Consider the following 18492-nt stretch of genomic DNA (forward strand, 5'->3'; position numbering starts at 1 on the left):
GTGCCGGGCCCTAAAAAATATTTTCAAGGACTCCTGGGGCTTGGGAATATTCAAGACATTATTGCTACATTTCAATATTTACAGAAAAAGCCATAAAATAATTTCCAACATTAAAGCCACTGCAAAGAAACATCTGATGTAAAAAAAAATTATAAAAATATAAACTTTCAAGGATACCAAGACAAAACTCTCAGCGAGGTGTCCCTTGAGTACCTGGACAGCTACAGTGGACAGCAGTCTGCTTTCCTCACAGTGGCCAGCGGGGATGCAGACAGCAACCACCTCCCATGGGACAGCACGCCCCCAGAGCCGGCTGGCCTTGGATGGGGGCGGCAGTGGGACCTCGAGGTCAGCAGTCACAGTTCTCTAGATGGGAGGCTGAGGGATGGAGCTGGGGGAAGGGAACTGTGGCAGCAGCATGCCTAAACTAAAGCTTGCTGTGTACACACCTGGCACTAACGCTGGGCAGGGAGAAGAAACCAAGCAGGAAACCGTGAGAATACAATCCAGGGGCCTCTGGAATCCCTTTCTGGGGGCTCTGGCAGTAGGGTGGGGATGGCCTGTGGAGTGTGCCTCCCCCAGGAGCTGGGCCAGCTGCTCCCACGGGCACACCAAGAACGGCAGCAGCAGGACCGACCCCCACGGGACTCAGAGCAAGCCCATGCACACGCACACAGCCCTACACGCAAGCGCGCACACACACACACACACACACACACACACTCACATATATACAGATACTGGTCCGGTGTCCAGGACCTTCCTGCCTGACTTGTGCTTCCTGCCCTGTCCGAAGGCCACACGGAGGTGGCATTGCTTGCTCGCAGTGGTGGGAGGCCCATGGCCAACGGCTTCTGCCAGCAACAATCAAATACAGCCAGCAGGAGCCGGTGGGCTCGCTTTGGACAAAGCGAACAGGTTCACTGGCAGAACGGGGAGACTTCTAGTAACTATGCTTGCAGGGTACATTTTTTTCTCTCTTAAAACAAAAGCTATAAACTGTTTCCTTAAAACGCACGAGGTTCTTGATCCATTCCTACATGGGAAAAGACACAACAGAACAGAAGCCAAATCCACGGGCAGCCTCGCACGCAAAGGCTGCTTCCAGACTGGGAAGCTCTCCCAGGTGCACAGGCTGCCGCAGAAGGGCTGCTGCAGGAAAGTGTCCACTGGGACCTACTCCACTCAACTACCCTTCGAGCTAACTCAGACAGAACTGGGGAAGTCTTGGAAAAGGACTGCTGGGGCACTGAGCCAGTGCCACGGTGCTGGGCTCCCTCTGCGCCCGGGGAATAATATGTATAGTTCAAACCTATGCAAGGGGATGGAGGGGGGTGGGGGATGGGGCAGAGTGACCTCGTCAGCCACTAAAGTGTGCTCCTGGAGACAGGGTTCAGGGACCGGCATGGGGCCACAGTCCTCCGAGGCCGCTCAAGCATCTTTGTGCACCAGCTGCGGCTGCGTGGAGGACGCGCTGCTCCCCACAGAGTTAACACGCACAGAGTGCTCCAGCACGGCTTGCGCTGGCTTGGGGCTGCAGGTGGCTACGTTGGAGTACACCTGCATGGGAACAAGCCCGCAGTGGTGTCAGACGCGGCAGCAGAGGGCGCACCTCCCGGGCGTTGGGAGGGTGGGAACCTCTTCCCAGGGACCCGGGAGAAGCAAACTCCGCCTTTGCCTGACCCCTGGTTCCCAGGCTCAAGACAAGCCGGCCACACCCGGGCCGGCCCAGCAAGGAAGAAAAAGCTACAAACGCAAAAGCTCCGAGCCTGGAATAGATCCTCTCCCTCCATCAGGAGCAGCAACAGAAATGACAGATTTCCAGCCTTGCGCCCCCCAGATCTCAAGACAGGATACCCCCAAGTTGGACGGCTCATCCCCCTCCCCCTCCTGCCTGAGCAGAAGGCCCACCCCCTGCAGCACCGAGCTATGTCCTCCACAGGATGAACGGCTCCTGCACCTGTCCCCTGCTCACTGCACTGCCCTCCCGCCACCCGAGAAAGCCCAACCAATGAGATGAGGGGCCAGGGTCAGGCCTCCCCACAGTCACCTAAGAAGGGGACCCTCCCGACACAGTCCCAGGCCGCCTACACGCAGGCCACTCACATGATGGGTACTGTTGGAAATCTGCGTCTCCATGAGCTGGACGATCTGCTTGAAGGTCGGCCTCTTCAGAGGGTTGGCGTCCCAGCAGGTCTTCATGATGTCATACCTGCCGGGATGGGGCGGGGCCTTCACCACTACCACCACCCTGTGCACAGGTGGGGGCTGCGGTGTCATGCTCAGGGCCACGTGACCAGACACAGGGCAAGGGACACTCCCTGTCCTTTATGGCTAGGGGAGATGCGGCACAGTGCCAGGAAAGGGGCACGGCTTTCAAGGGGGCACTTACATCTCAGCAGGGGCGTGTTCGGGGCTCAGCATACGGAAGCCTTCTTTAATCATCTTGTAGAACTTGGAGTCCACAGGCATTCCCGGGTAGGGGCTGCTGCCTGAGGCACAGAGAGCAGGTGGCTGGCGTCAGTCAGGGGGACTCAGGCTCCCAGCGCCCACCTGGCCCACCCCACCCTGGGCGAGGGCCGACACCTAAGGAGAACAGCTCCCACAGGAAGATGCCGTAGGACCACACATCGCTTTTAAACGTGTACACACAGTTGAAGATGCTTTCTGGGGCCATCCACTTCACGGGCAGCCGGGCCTACAGTGGACCGACAACATGCAGATGCCCCTCAACTACCAAGCTCCCAATCACTACTCTGCCTCCCTCCACATAAGCTTCTGGAACCACTTTCTCCAAGCCCTTTCACCTACATGATCGCTGACCGTGCACCCCCAGGGGATGCTGAGTCCACATAGCTTGAGAAGGAGAGCACAGAAGGTGGGGGCAGCCAGCTGTGAGTTCAGGCCCCTGGCCCTGGCCAAGCAGCCCCCCTTCTCACTCTGCAGTAACAGAAACCTGGTCTCCACAGCAGCCACCTGCGGCCACATGACACAGCCGAGTTGTGGGGCAGCTTTGGGAGCCAGTTGGTGCCCCCTGCCTGCCTCCTGGGGAGTGATGGCTGGTGACAGCCAGTCGTCATCCGGGACCCCAGAAGAGGCACAAGGAACTCGTCCTGACGCTCCCTGGGAAGTGCTAACTCAGGCCACGATTCCAGGCTGTCTTTGACTTTATTGGAGGGCCCGGCGTGACAGCCTCGTGCCTGAATCTTCTCCTTGCATCCTGTGGTGGATGCTGGTTCACGTCTCAGCTGTCCCTCCCCCCTCCAGCTCCCCCCCTCTAGTCCCCCCTTCCAGCTCCCTGTATGTGGCCTGGGTAGGCAGTGGAGGACGGCCCAAGGCCTTGGGACCCTGCACCCACATGGGAGACCCAGAGAAGGTGCCTGGCACCTGGCACCTGGCACCCGGCTGCTGGCTCCAGACTGGCTCAGCTCTGTCCGTTGCAGCCCCTTGGAGAGTGGGCCAGCGGGCGGAGGATCTTTCTGTCTCTCCTTCTCTCTGTAGTATCTGCCTTTCTAATGAAAAATAAAATCTTTAAAAAAAAAAATGCTTGGACTTGCACGAGTTGTTCTACAGGATAAATGGAGAGGGCGGCTAGCCCCCCACTGCACACACAGCCCCCACGTCAGCTGCCCACTAAGTGGAGGGGCTTCCCTCCAGTCACCTCAGTGAAGGTAAGCCTTGGGTGCCACCACTCAGACAACCTGCCAGATGCTCGGTGCTAAGCTAACAGAGAGCTACTCTAAATCTCCTCGTAACCCACATAACCGGGAGGCGGTGGTTTCTCACTTGAAACACATTTTAGTCACTGCAGAGGCAGGCCTTTGCGCACGCTGGAGAGCCACTGCGCGCCACAGCAGCGTGCCACAGCTTGAGGCTCACGCACAGCCCGGGAGGCGGCAGGGACGGCGAGGACGTGGGTCTGCCAGGCGAGCACCCAGCTGCAGGCTCTGGCTGGACCTCACCGCAGCCGCAGCCTACAGCAGCAGAGGGGAGACCTCTGGCCTCTCTGCCTGTTGTGAACGAACCCTCCCCCACAGCCTTCCCTGGATCTTGTGCTACAGCTGAGGCGGCTGCTAGCCTGAGATCAGTAAGATATGTTGGATTCAGAGGCCTTGAAACCTGAATGAGAGGGGGACAACGCATCCGTTTTCCTGAAGTGCAGTCTAGCACGAACTTGAACTACAAATGTAGGCATAAAGTGGAACACCAGAACCTGTGGCTCTGCCGCCAATAAACATTACTCCATATCCCTACTCTGGCGAAAGCAGCTATTGCCCAACCGTACAGGTTTTGCTTCTTCATTTTAAATGAAAAGGAATGCTTTGTATTTGAGGAAAAGGGAGCCCGCCTCCCAGCCCACTCCCTAAATGCCTGCACAGCTGGGGCTGGGCGCCCAACCCAGACCGGCAACCCTGACTTGGCCATGACAGCTCTCTCCGAAGGGTTCAAGTGAAGGCAGAGTGCACACCCAGGACACAGATCTCTCAACATCTACTGGACACCTGTTCCCACAGTAGCTTCCAGAACCACATGGATCACTTCCTCACACATCTGCGTTTCAAGATTTTGATCACCAGACTTGGGTATGACTGGTTCTCTTGGTAACCCTTCAAGCTTTACACACACACACACACACACACACACACACAGCATTCTGACCAGGAGCCCACAGACTTCACCGGATTCCGGAAGGGGTCTCAGCAAGAGGAAGGACACAGAGCCTAGCCCCAGGGAAAGACATGCAGAGACCCAGGCAGCCAGGACACACTGTCTGGGGCCATCACATCATGGGAGTTGGTCTTAAATTTGTGAAGTTTCCCTACCCAGTACCTCAACGAAAGCAATGCCTGTAATTATTGGGTTCAAATGACTTGAGCCAGAATTCACAATCAGGATGCCATCCCCATTAATACCAACCAGTAACCACTCACTAACCAAGTACCCAACAGTCACTGACCAATTGACTGTCACTAACTAACTAACCATCACTAACTGGCTATTAAACTGTCAGTAACAAACTTACTAGCCAACTACCCAAGCCACTACCCAACTCACCAACTGACCAACTACCCAATAGTCACTAACCAACTGACCAACTAACCAATTCTTACCATACCAACTGACCAATTACCCAACAGTCACTAACTAATTAACCAACTGTCACTAACCAACTACCCAACGGTCACTAACCACACCAACTGACCAAACATCACTAACCAACTAGATAAGTGATCAACTAACCAACAACTCACAAAGCAGGAGTGGAAAGCCACTGTCACAACAACTTTGATTTCTAACAGGAGTTTTGTAGGTAAGCCCAGCCCTGCCCTCTCTACCCTCCTGGCCTTCTCGTGACACTCAGGGACTGATTCTTGACTGTGTTACACCAGATGGGGGTGAGGCTTGTAGTACAGATGTGAGCTCCAGGGGGCCTTAGCAGAACTGCATGCTTGGGCCAGGAGATACACCCAGCAGCATCCTGACAGCATCCACAGCCGGTTACAGCTGGTAGAGCCCACACACCGGCATATTGGGGGGTTTAAGCAGAACTCCACTCCCCGGAAATAAAACCCGGACTGTACACATGGGAGGACAGTCATGTGTATGCAGCACACATCACTCCCTCCAGTGGGACTTCCACAGCAACAGGGCACAGCCATGGGAGCCATGAGCTCTAACTGCAGCTTCCTGTAAGTAACTGGACCTCAGGATGAACAAACATCATGAAAAGACTCCAACTGTTAACGAGAGGAGGACAAGCACCCCGGGGCCTGGCTTGGTTGTGAGGCTACCTGGACTACAGCGCTCCGAACAAAACTTCACCAGTCCCCCCTTCAGCCAGCTCACTCTGAACGAGAACTCGGCTGGTGATCTTTCCCACTGAGTATGTCAATCTTAAAAACATTCTCCCACTGTGACCTTCAGGTCTACATTTGTTACACTTGAGCAAAAATCAAGTTCATTGCTATTCTCAAGCTATAATGAAAATTAAGGCTATTTCTGTTTCCTTTACACGCCCCGGCACTACACAATTAGAATTAGGAGTTCTATTATCAGATGGTAACATCCAAACGATGTTTAGCAGCCGATGCAAATTCTTCCTGAAGTACACTTCATTTGACTGCTCTAGGGCGGACTATCTCAAGTCAGGATTTGCATTGCAAAAATTAGGCAAGTCCTAACCAACTCCTTCTTATTAAAAATGGGGTACTCACGTTTCCTTTCACCACATAATTGGAATCATTCTTGATGTCTCTGGCTAGACCGAAATCACAGATCTTGGCGATCCGACCGTGGGTCAGGAGGACGTTCCTGGCTGCCAAGTCTCTGTGGATGCACTGTTAGGATTGGCGGGGAGAGAAAACCAGGGAAATTCATATTCACTTCTAATGAGGCTCTTTCGCACACCGGAGCACCACGGATAGCCTACAGATCCAACATTCCTGTTTTGCGTGGAAAGCACCTGCCCAAAAGCAAGCCCCCAAAGTGTCCCAAGAGTCTGGGAAGCTCAGGGCTGGGGCTGGCAGCCTCACTTCCCAGGCCGCTCCGGATGAGTACCTCTATTCCTCTCGGGCTGCCTTCACTCCCAGGAAGCACACTGCCCACAGCTGCCCTGGCCCGTGCTCGGGGCTGCATGCCCATTGGCTTGCACCACTTTCCACAGCTTTTCCAAGAGTTCCTAAAGTGACTCTGCAGCCTTGAGTTTGTCATCTCCTGAGGATGCGAGGCAGTAGGTCTTTATTTCAGTCACCCTGTCTCCTCCTTTAGTTTGGTAATTGTTGGGAAATGTCATGGGTGATGCTGAGGGGAGGCTTCTCCAACTCCTGCTCTCCACTCAGCTCACTGGCTGGGGGAAGCTCCCCGCTTCCTCTGCCCTTCTCTTCCCCAAACCATCATTATCCTCCCTGACCCCTTCTTTCCTGGCGCCTGACAAGCCAAGCTTGGGCCTGGTGGGCTGCGACTTCCCCAGGAGGAAGGGCCAGGGGTGAGCTCGCCACTCCCTGGGAGTGAAAGCCCGGGTTCTGAATGGATTCAAGGCACAGGAAACAATATTCACGCAGCTCAGCTTCACACTCTGAGCTCAGGAGATCACAGCAGGAATTCCGGAGCGCAGCCGCGACCAGAAGAGCCCGAACCCCCAGTTTTGGTTCCTGCATTGTATGCCAAAGCTGCTTCTGGAACACTCCATCCTGGAACGGCGGGCAGAAGGATTCTGACCACAATCGCTGGCCCACTTACATTCTTGGAGGCCAGGAAAGCCATGCCCCTGGCCACCTGGTACGAGAAGCTCAGCAAATCCTCCAGGTCCAGCTCGTCGTCGTCCATGACGGTGGGACTCACATCCCGCTCTATGTAGGAGCCTGTTGGGGACAGAGAAGGCTTTCTTTGGTAATTCAAAACCTACAAGGTAGGAACAGGCACCACCACACCTCGGTCCAGGGGTGGGGAACATCTGACACCCACGCAGGGCTGATTAGCAAACTGGTGATCTCACAGGGCCCATGAATGACGTTGGCAGGTAACACACATGGCACGGACCCAAAGCAGGGTCCCTATCGCTGGTGGACTGTCCTGAATACCAGAAATAAATGACCTCATGTGTTCTCACAGGCCTGTGTCCTGGCTGGTGTGGCAGGCAGCAATCAAGGATCCAGGGCTGCGTGTGAACACCTGCATCTCATCTCGTGCACCCATGCTTGACATGTCTGATCACACACAGGCTTACACGGAGACGATCTAGCACAGATATGTGCGTGTACACACCCTCTGACCTCAAACACCCAGTTGTGACCCCACCCGCCTCTCACCACCAGCCCTGCCTAGGTGACTCAAGTGCCAAGAATCGATCAGTAACTAGGAATGCTGTCTGCTACGACCACAGTGAGGTCTGAGGTGTAAGGACACCACTTCCATTTTTCAAAAGCCGTCGGCTTATTGGAGAGGGAAAGAGAAATATGGGGGTGGAGGGCAGTGCCCAAAGACTGGCTTACTCCTCAAATATTCTCAAAGGCTGAGTAGGGCTGAGCCGAAGCCAAACACACCCCAGGCCCCCAGTCCACATTGTCCATGTGGAAGGCAGGGAGCCAGTGGCTTGAGTCGTGGCTGCCTGCTCCCAGGGTGTGAGGAGGCGGCTAGAGTGGGGCGCCCTCTCCGGCAATAGGCTGGTCCCTGCCTCCTCCCGGGCTATGCCAGCAGGAGGCTGCAGTCGGGAGCCCTCTCCCACAACAGGCGGGTCTCCGACCCCCGAGGTACCCACCAATTCTAGTTCTTCTCCTTTTGTCTGCTGTGGTGGGGATGACATAGGAGACACTGGGTTTCATGTCCATGTACTCATCGGTGCTGTCACTGCTGAGAGAAGACACACATGGGGTCACAATTTGGGGGTTGGTGTATGGAGGTTGGAGTCAAGCGAGGGCCACGCCCAGCTCCCACCAGCTCTGCTATGGAACAAATGGACTTCACTAAAAGCAAGCAACATATGATTTGAACCAAGAACTTGAAGACCTAATTCTGGAAGATTCGAGCTCTGGATATGCAACAGCAGGGTCCAAGTTCCAGGGATGTATTGGCCCTTCCATGTCCTGTCTCCTGACATGATGGACTGTAACAGGAAACAGAGAGAAAAAAGACATGACATCAAACTCTAAACTAACCACACCAAACGAAGAGCTTCCGGCCCTGTGGCGGGGGAAAGGCAGGGCTCCTTGACGTGCGGGAACTGAGGGGAGACGGTTTGAAAAACCCGTGTGCAGTTCAGATAAACACCAATCATTTGGATGATTTGCTGAGTCATCTGGACCTCTTGAATCTGCACCATTTGGCTGGAGGCTCTTCAAGATTTCTAGTACTTCCTGCTTCTGATTAGCATAGAAACACCATGACAACGATCTCCCTCGGAACGTGGTGCACTTCCAACCCCCAGATGGGATCCCAAGGCGCAGAGTGTCGCCCGGGATGGAACAATCGAGGCCATTATTTCAAAGAGTTTAAAAAAGAAAAATAGGAGGAGGGCATGTCGCAAAGAGCAGCAGGAAACACAACCCAGCAGTGTGTCTCCTGTGGTATAAAAATAATGTCCAAAACCCTCGTGTGCTCAGGACACAACTTCCCATGCTCTTCGAGAAGATCCCACCTGCATGTGGACTTCCGTTTCTGCAGCAAAGTAGATGCTGCTTGGCACTCCTTTCCCAGGCCTTCTCCTTCGCGGAAGCACCCCCGTCGGCACAGGCCAGGGTTTCAGAAGGAAGGCCGAGCATGGTTCATTCTGCCAACCAAGGACTTGTGCTGGGTCAGCAACTGGCACGTTTGCAAGATCAAAATAAACCAATAAAAAAGGACCCTCTGGTTGGGGCTTCAAACGCCAACCAGAACTACCAAAAACAGCTTGAAGAGGAAAAGGGCCAACAGTGATGCCAATGGCGTGTCCATGGGGACCTGACGCTCATAGCTCACACGGACCACGTAAGGCGCTGCGCCGTGACTCCCCACGGCCGGTGTCTCTGGGAGGTAAGCACGCACAGGAGTCCAGGCCCGTTCTGCTACCAGTTCATCACTCTTCACCCATCACCCAAACACGGATGTCACTGGCAAGGAAGACACGGCAGGCATGTGCAGTCTTTGACAATGTGCTTGGCGACCGATGCCTTTTTACCACCTGGGGAGCTCAAGGTAGGGGCCAGAGTGTATGTGGATGAGTCGGGGAGAGAGGAGATCCCCACCGACCTGGCTCCCCTGTGAGCAGCATCCCCAGAGACAGGCGGGTAACACACAGGTGCACAGCAGAACCGAGCCCAGAGAGAGGCAGGTAACACACAGGTGAACAGCAGAACTGAGCCATGCTTGGAGAAATGGGGCTAGAAGCCACACAGGCCCAGAGACAGATTAAAACCAAAAGCATCAGGCCACACCTAAAGTTAACATGCCTTGCATCTTTCAAACACTGTGAGTGCTCTAACATGCTCATCAACATTTGAATAACTTCATCATCTTGATTTCACACCTAAGTTCATTTTCTAAAGAATTGGCCTTGATGATGGGTCTCCCTGACCCCACGAACTGCTGCCTGTTTATGGAAATTAGCCTTACCAGGAGGACTGCTTCGAATTCAGGAGGTTCTTACACAGGGCGGCTTCCACAGGATCTTCCTGCTTCGAGCAGATAAATGAATCGCGCTTTCTCCGCAAAAAATTCAGAAGATCACCATAGCAACAGTATTCTGTAATGACCAGAATGGGCCCTGCAAACATGGGAGAGAAGGCAGGATGAGCTATGCCACGGCTCACCCAAAGGGGTGTCTACGGCAGCCGGCACCAGCCTCCATGGGCAGCCTCCAGGTCCCACGAAGGCCTAGGTGAGAGTCTAGTGCTTGGGGGCTTCTGCTGACCTCAGGCTCCCCGCCCCAGCCCTCCAGGGTCCACCGAGCATGAGCAGGAGAGCTCGCGTCCTCTGAAGAAGGCCGCACTGCAGGAGACAGAAGCAGCAGGACACGGCAGCTGGGAGTGGCCCACCTGCCTTGAGCTGGGCTCCCAACACTTCTGCTGGGGGAGAAAATCCTTCCCACGCAGTTAACTCATGTGGTGGCAGCTTTCCTGATGGGGCGAGACAACGTCTACAGGGCTCGCTCAGGGCCTCGCCCAAAGCCTCACCCTACTGCTGTCCCTGGATGTTCCTGTGGGTTTGGCTGCACCTGCAGGAGCAGCCCCTCCCCGATCTTCCTGCAAACCCGCCTGCTGCAGACTTTCTGGATGGGCCCTCCACTGAGGCTGCCAGCTATCTGCACAAGCAAAGCATTTGCCCCCATCCATGCCAATCTGAGAACTGGGAGCTTAGGGGCCCGTTTAAAACGATGGCATGCACTCCAGTGATCAAACACGGGCCCACAACACATGAAGCCTGCAAAGTAAGACAGAGCCTTCCCATTGGCCGAGTTATCACTACTGGGACTGATCTTGTGGCGCAAGGGTTAAGCCAACCTTTGCTAAGGTGCCTGGGGGGCAGCACAGGATGGCCCGAGGCCTGGTTCTCTGGCACGCATGGCAGACCCAGAGATTCCTGGCTCTTGGTTTGGCCTGGAATGGCCCTGGTTGTAGCAGGCATTTGCAAAGTGGCCCAGCAGGTAGGGGTTGTATGCCTCTCTCTCTCTCCCTCCTTGCCATTCTCCCTTTCAAATAAATTTTCTTAAATGTCTTAAAAAAGACACTGCTACTGTCACACACAAGGGTGCTTGAGGAATGCAACAGCTTCTCTTTGAGATGGAAAACTTAAAATTCATGCATCCTTTTCTCAACGTGTAATTTCCACAAATTTTTTAAAGACTCCCTGAATGTATGAATCTCAAAACCTTTTTTCAGCCTGGTGTCCTGGCTTGGCAGATAAAGTCACAGGGTCCGATGCTGGCATCCCAGATGGGCACCGGGCCCAGTCCTGGCTGCTCTACTTGCAGCCCAGCTCCCTGCTATTGCAACTGGAGGAAAGCACAGAGAAGCCCTAGTGCTTAAGCCCCAGCTACCCACAGGGAGACCCAGATGATGCTCCTGGCCCCTGCCTGGCTCAGTTCAGGCCTTCGTGGCCCCTGGGAAACGAATAAGCAAGATGGGAAGATGTCTATCTCTCCTCTCTCCACAACTCCTTCAAACAAATAAAAGTTTCCACTCAAATCATCTCATCTTTAATTCCCTTTCGCACTAGCTTCCTGAAGTGTGTGCATGCCTGATGGGGTCACCTTCTGGTGATGTGGCTCCTAGAATCACCAACATGTATGCTCTCAGGGACGGCTAGTACAACACCAGGCAGCTAGTGGGACCAAGACTCTGCTTAAAATTCCCAGAGCGGTAACTCATACCCAGCCTGACTCTGAGCCCTGGGCAAGGTGCCTCTTTGCCCTCGGACGTCCTGGCCAGGGTGGACATGGCCTTACCTCCCACGGTGCAGGCGCCCAGCAGGTTTACGATGTTCACGTGGTTGCCCAGGTAACTCAGGACCTTGAGCTCGGACATGAGAGCTTCCCGCTCAATCAGAAGGGCGCTTGCTGGAACAGGAAAGCAGCTGCTAGCAGCAAAGACTGCCCCCTGGCAAACCCTCCCCTCTCCCAGCCAGCAGCGTGCAGACACTCACGTTTGAGCATCTTCATGGCGACGGTCATGGCGGTGTCTGACTTTATCAGGCCATAGGCCGTGGCCTCCACCACCTTCCCGAAGGCGCCCTCCCCCAGGGTCTTCCCTGCAAAAGCAATGGCACAGGGTCAGCGGTGGAGATGCGCAGGACTCATGGCCTCTTGCCACAACCTCAAGGCCAAGGCACCCGTCACGGACATGCACCTGCCTTCCCGAACCAACCAATCATGCTCTGCACGCTCTCACAGGAAACACTGGTGAGTGCAGGGGGCTGGAGAGCACGGAAGCCACCCTAGTTCCCTAAAGCTGCTGTGAAATGCTCCCAGAACGGTGCCCGGAAAGTTCCCCGGGGTCCCACTGACCGAAGCTCAGCCTGCCCCTGGGGAACTCCCATTTGAGGTCATAGCGGAGCTGCGTGGGGTCGATGTACACGTAGTCATTGCCGTTGATTTCCTCCACCACCTTCCACTGCACCTCATACTTGGGCTTCTATGGGGAGATGGGTAGAGATGGTGAGCATGCTGACTGGTCAGCTAGCTCCAGGGCAGGGCCTGGCTGGCAGGCCCAGGCAGCACCTCCTCCAGCAGGGCCCAGGCGGCCGGCCTGAGCAGCACCCCTCCAGCAGGGCCCAGCTGGCCATGACAGCACCCCTCCAGCAGGGCCCAAGCTGCCGGCCTGAGCAACACCCCTCCAGCAGGGCCCAGGTGGCCGGCCCGGGAGCATCCCCTCCAGCAGGACCCAGGTAGCCAGCCCAGGCAGCACCCGCTCCAGCAGGGCCCAGGTGGCCGCTTACCTGCAGGCACTTGTAGGCAAGGACCATGACGACGATGCACATGATGATGGCCGTGACCACGAAGCCCACCAGGGGCGTGAACAGAGTGTGCTCCTGGGTCTGCTCTAAGGTGTGAGAGAAATGGAAACGTAGCACGCTCCCACAGGATGGGTCCCGGCCACCTAGAGACAGACCTGCCCTGTGGGACCATCCATGGCGGGACAGGCCCTGGCCTTGGCAGTGACCTACCCTTGCTCCTCCAAGGGCTCTGTCCAGCCACGGCACCCTAAGTTGCTGTGCCAGAGGAGGGGCTAGCTGCAGCCCAGGCATGCGCCCAGCCCGGTGCAGCCAGCCACAGCAAGGCGGCCTCCTGTGGGGCGGCTTAGTCTCCTTCCTCTGCTTCCCTGTGCAACCCCGCCGCCTGCTTGGCCCTTAGCACCTCCCGTTGTCCTGTCTGGGAAACCCATGCTTTGGGACCACTGAAGCGTCTTTCTTCTTGTTACTCACTCTGAAAAAACTTAACTTTCTGGCACTTGACTCCACTAACCGACAAAACCAAACCCTGTGCCCTGTCTGGGCACCCAGCTTCCCCATCCTCCAAATCTGCACCAAATTACTCATTTGTCCACACTCCCGTTCTTAGAAGAGGAGCACGGGACTCGGGAGTTGGGTGGTGGTGTACAAGGTTAATCCTTGACCTCCAGCGCTGGCATTCAATATGAGCACCAGTTCGAGTTATGGCCGCTCTATTTCTGATCTGGCTTCACGCTCTGGTCTGAGAAGGCAGTGGAGGATGGCCCAAGTACATGGGTCCCTGCAACCACATGGGAGACCCTGAAGAAACACCTGGTTCCTGGCTTCAGGGCAGCCCAGCTCTGGCCATTGCAGCCACTTGGAAAGTCAACCAGCACATGGGAGACCTCGCTGTCTAACTCAAAAAGAAACCATTTCCTAACAGCCTCACCAGTCAGTCCACCAACGTGTTCCTGCGACCCCCTTAAGCAACTGATAACTGAACTGAACGGACGCTTTAATTGGGTGACTTATGCTTGGGTACCAGGTAACCATGTCGCCCCTGTGGGCTTTCTGTGCCCTTCTGATGGGGCCAGTGGCAAAAACACACAACTTCCCACATGAACAGGTTCACACAAGCACGCACACATGTCAGCTTACACAACGCATGGTGACGTTAGTCAAGTACACACTCCAGCTCCATTAGCAGGTTAGCACAGTTGGCTGGCTGGCAATACAGTATGAGCATGGGTGTTACCACACATCACATGGCCAGGGTGGGAGTAGGTGGCATGGGCTCATGAAACCATCCCCTTTAGATTGAATTAAAAAGAAACATACCGGGCCCAGCGGAGTGGCCTAGCAGCTGGAGTCCTCGCCTTGGGTGCACCGGGATCCCATATGGGAGTCGGTTCTGGTCCCAGTGGCTCCACTTCCCATCCAGCTCCCTGCTTGTATCGTTTGTAGGGCAGGTTTGGAAGAGGCATATTCTTTTCACTTTTATTTGTTGTGGAAGAATTTTATTTCATTTTCAAAGACAAAGGAAAACTTTGCTGGGTACATTATCCTGGGCCAACATTTTTTTGCTTTTAGAATCTGGAATATGTTGCTCCATTCTCTTCTTGCCTGTAGAGTTTCCTGTGAGAGGTCAGCTGTAAGTTTAATTGGCATTCCTTTATATGTCAATTGATGTTTTTCACGTGCACATTTAAGGCTCTTTTCTTATGTTCAGTTGAAGAGAGCTTGATGATCATGTGTCTTGGTGAAGATCACCTTTGGTCAATGCTGTTGGGAGTTCTGTGCCCCTGCGGGATGTCGTTTCCCAATTCTTTCTCTAGATTAGGGAAAATTTCCCTTATTATTTCATCAAATATATTTTTAAACCAAACTTCTCTTTCTGCACCTTCTGGAACTCCCATAACTCTTATATTTGACCTTTTAATAATGTCTTTCAATTCTTGAATGCTTTTTTTTTTTAGCTTGACCCTGCTCTGCTTCCAGCTTTTTGTTTGTTTCCCCCTGGTGACAGGAAATATCTTCTAATTTTGAGATTCTTCTGCCTCCTTCATTCTATTTTGGAGACTCTCCTCTGTAGTTTTCATTTGCTCCACTGTATTCTTCATTTCTGATATATCAGCTTTCATTTGATTCATTTCCAGTGTGACATATTCCTTGAATGCCTGCTTTACTTGCTTCTCGTTGTTGCTGATAAGAAACTTTATTACAAGTGTGCTGAATTCTGTGTCCCCCATTTTCTCCATGTATTTCCTCAGTTAACTCTGAGGTTGGCAAAGGCTTTTGCTCCTTTGCAGGGGAGTCTTCAATAATATTCATTGTGCCTTTGTCTCTTCTTTTGCTCTTGGTCATTGTACTTCCAGTTATCAGTCTTCTTGGGGCAGGTTTCTAAGCTGTGTCACCCACATGTCTACAGTTTGATTTTACTTGGTACATGCCTCTTTGTTTACAGTCACTCCCTCTAGCAAGTTCCAGGTATGGATTCTTATGTTAGACTTCCACCATGGTCTCCATAGCCCCAGCTCCTGGCTTACCACTCTCCACCTCCTGTGATACCATGCTGAAGCTGCACCATTGTCCATACAACCTTTCTCCCCCTTCTAGTTGGAGCAGCTCCCAGGATTAGGGAGACCTCAGGTGTCCTATATAGCTAGGTTAATGGTAGTGCTGATCTTGGCAGCACCTGTTGACCTTTGGGTCTGAGGGCCACATGGACCTATTTTGACCTGCACAATGCCATAGTTGGTATCACTTTCTTGTGGGACCAGTGCAATGCACTGAGCTCAGTGAGTTCTCACCGAGCTCAGTGCATGTGCAGCTCACTGTTGTTGCTGCTGTCTCAAAGTCTTTGCCACACTGTACAAAATGGCACCTGATGTGTTACTCATAGAGTTCTTGATTTGCTGGTCGTCAGGTCTGAGGGCTATTTGGACCTGTCTTGGGTGGAACCTGTAGGATGCCATGTTGTTGCAATTCGCTGAGCCAGAAGTGAGTTCACTCCCAGCTCAGTGCATGCTCAGGCCTGTCCCATAGCCTTTGTCTCTCTAGACAAAATGGCACCCAGTTTGGCTCTAGGGGCAGACTGGGCTGTGAAATCCACTCTACCTACACCGCCCATCTGGGACCTGCTGCTTTGTCTATGCTCCTGGTTGAATCAGAGACCAGCAGGACGGGCAGTTCTTTGGGTTCACCTCCTGAGCTCCCTGTGAACATCCCTTCCCACCTTTTGCTGGTGGAGTCAGATTGCTGCTCGTCAAATCCCCCTGGGTTATCGGTCACTGCAACGCCACACCGTTGTGTCCACTGCTTTCCTGCTTCTGCCAGTCTCCAGGTGCCTCTCTTCTGTCGTTCTCTCATCTCCTATTTCCTGGAATATTCCCTCTCTTTCACACTGGCCAGTGTTTCTCCATCTGTTTAAACGTGTCCAATCCCTTCTGAGGGCAAGGCCTACAAGGACCTAGCCACCTTGTCCTATGTCGCCCTGCTTTGGAGTTCCAGCACCTCTCAGCATCTCTGCATGGAACAACATGTTTTAAACACATGAACCTGTGGGGAACAGAGCACACCTGTGTCACAGCAGATGCTCCTGGTCCTGAAAGAGCGGCAGCAGGAATTGTTTCCCTGACTCCAGGAATCCTTGTCTTAGGAACCGTTCAGGCCCCTCCCATCCTGCGTTTCTTCTTCATCTGGCGATGGTGAAGGAGAGGCTGAGGTCATTGAATCAGTTGAATGCAGGAAGATGACCAAAACTCAACTTCATATTCAGCTTAAACTTAACCTTTGAGACTTTCAGGATGAACTAGCCTGGTGGGTTTTTGCATGACCCACATCATGGTATCCAGATTCACGTAAGGCATGAAGGACGAGGGCATGAGGGACCCTCTCAGCCCCTTGGGGGTTCCTCAAGTCTTTTGCACCGAGTCATTCATTCTTTGAACTTGGGACAGTGCAACTGTCTCATGAGGCCTTATATACAAATGTCCTCTGCATTTTAAAAGGTGTTGGTACGGGTATTTAGCCCAGCTGTTAGGAGGTCGGAAGAGTTGGGTTCAGTAGCTGGCTGTCACCCCTGATGGCAGCTTCCCAGGAGTTGGTAACGATGGCCCCAGCACACAGAGGGCAGACCTGGCTCCTGGCTCCCACCTGCTGAAGCTCCCCCATTGTGGGCACTGGGGGAGTGAACCAGCAGAGGTCATCTCATTCACTCTGTCTCTACTTCTCTCTGTCTTCGCCTCTCATAGCTCTCAAAGAGATAAAGAGCAGACTTAAGGAAATCACACCTTTCCCATGTCTCACTTTTGGAAGGGAAAAAAACTAGAAACAAGAGCAAACACTATTGCGCCAGAACTTCTGGCTTTCCCTAATACTGCTGGAGTAAGATATTTTTGTTCCAGAGTAAACCTGAACAGCTGCAAAGAAGTACTTAATTAAATCATGACTGATAAATTCCTTCTAAATTATACTTCAACATTTCATAATTTTGATAGTTCTTATTTTTTTTTACTATAATCTGTGAACATTTAAGTGGAAGCTATGAATTGGATTTCAAAATAGATGGGTAATTTTAGCCTGTGACATCCACTTTCAGAGAGTTCTGGTTTATTTTAAGGTACAATTAGTAGCATTTATAAAATGTATTTAATTGCTAGGCTAAATCAAGCTCAGCATTACTAGATATATTCACCTTCAGCAGGCCTATTTTTCCACAGTGACCAAAACAAGTGAAGAGAAGCCCAAATTAAAACCCCCAGAACAAGATGCTCTTGCTAGGGGTGAGGATCATTTTCAGATCTGCCTGGGTTTCCTTGGCCTGATATATCACTGCTTATTTTGATCCTACTGTCTACACGGCCAGAGAATTTCCTGAACAAATCGCAAGTTCAAACTACTGCTTATGATGCTTGCCTTGTTGTTAAAAAGCTGTGCCAAAACTCCGACTTCTATCCCATGATGACATGGCGATGGTCATGGTGACAGGAAAGACAACTGTGATGGAAATGGTGGTGGTGATGTTGATGGTGATATTAGTGTAGGTTGTGGTGGTGGTCATGGTGAAGGTGATGGCAGTGGTGGTGATGATATAATGAAGATGGTAATCATGATGATGGTGATGGTCGTAAGGGTTGTGGTGATAGTTTTGGTCAAGGTGATAGGCATAGTGATGGTGATGGTTATGATGGTGGTAGGAGTGGTGATGGTGGTAGTGATGGTTGTGGTGGTGATGATGCTGAAGGTGGTGGTGATGATGCTGAAGGTGGTGGTGATGATGATGGTGACTGTTGTGATGATGATGGTGGTAGGAGTGGTGATGGTGGTAGTGATGGTTGTGGTGGTGATGATGCTGAAGGTGGTGGTGATGATGATGGTGACTGTGGTGGTGATGGTGATGGTGAAGGTAGTTGTGACCATGATGCTGCGCTACTAGAACACATCCTTCATAAATTATAACATGCATTCTGACTTGCCAAGGCAACAGCTGTTTGGCAGCTTTTGAGGCATGTGACTCACAAGCAAATTTAAATCTCTTCTTCATACTGTCTCCTCCCTTTCTTGACCTTTGGAGGTGTGGTGAGCGGGATC

General features: G+C 52.9%; 1 protein-coding gene across 1 annotated transcript; it reads right to left on the reverse strand.

The window, feature by feature from the left end:
• Positions 1-1216: 1216 nt before the first annotated feature.
• Positions 1217-17962, reverse strand: LOC101516887 (mast/stem cell growth factor receptor Kit-like). Its single transcript, XM_058678175.1, has 13 exons — positions 17851-17962; positions 12907-13067; positions 12476-12602; positions 12115-12219; positions 11918-12028; positions 10087-10237; positions 8258-8349; positions 7240-7361; positions 6216-6338; positions 2587-2698; positions 2393-2492; positions 2107-2212; positions 1217-1560 (listed from the first exon to the last, which is right to left on the reverse strand). The coding sequence occupies exons 1-13, from the start codon at positions 17960-17962 to the stop codon at positions 1432-1434; spliced, it is 1551 nt and encodes a 516-aa protein (XP_058534158.1). The 3' UTR covers positions 1217-1431.
• Positions 17963-18492: the final 530 nt, after the last annotated feature.

The sequence above is a fragment of the Ochotona princeps genome, chromosome 20, assembly GCF_030435755.1.
Source record: "Ochotona princeps isolate mOchPri1 chromosome 20, mOchPri1.hap1, whole genome shotgun sequence".
Classification (NCBI taxonomy): Eukaryota; Metazoa; Chordata; class Mammalia; order Lagomorpha; family Ochotonidae; genus Ochotona; species Ochotona princeps.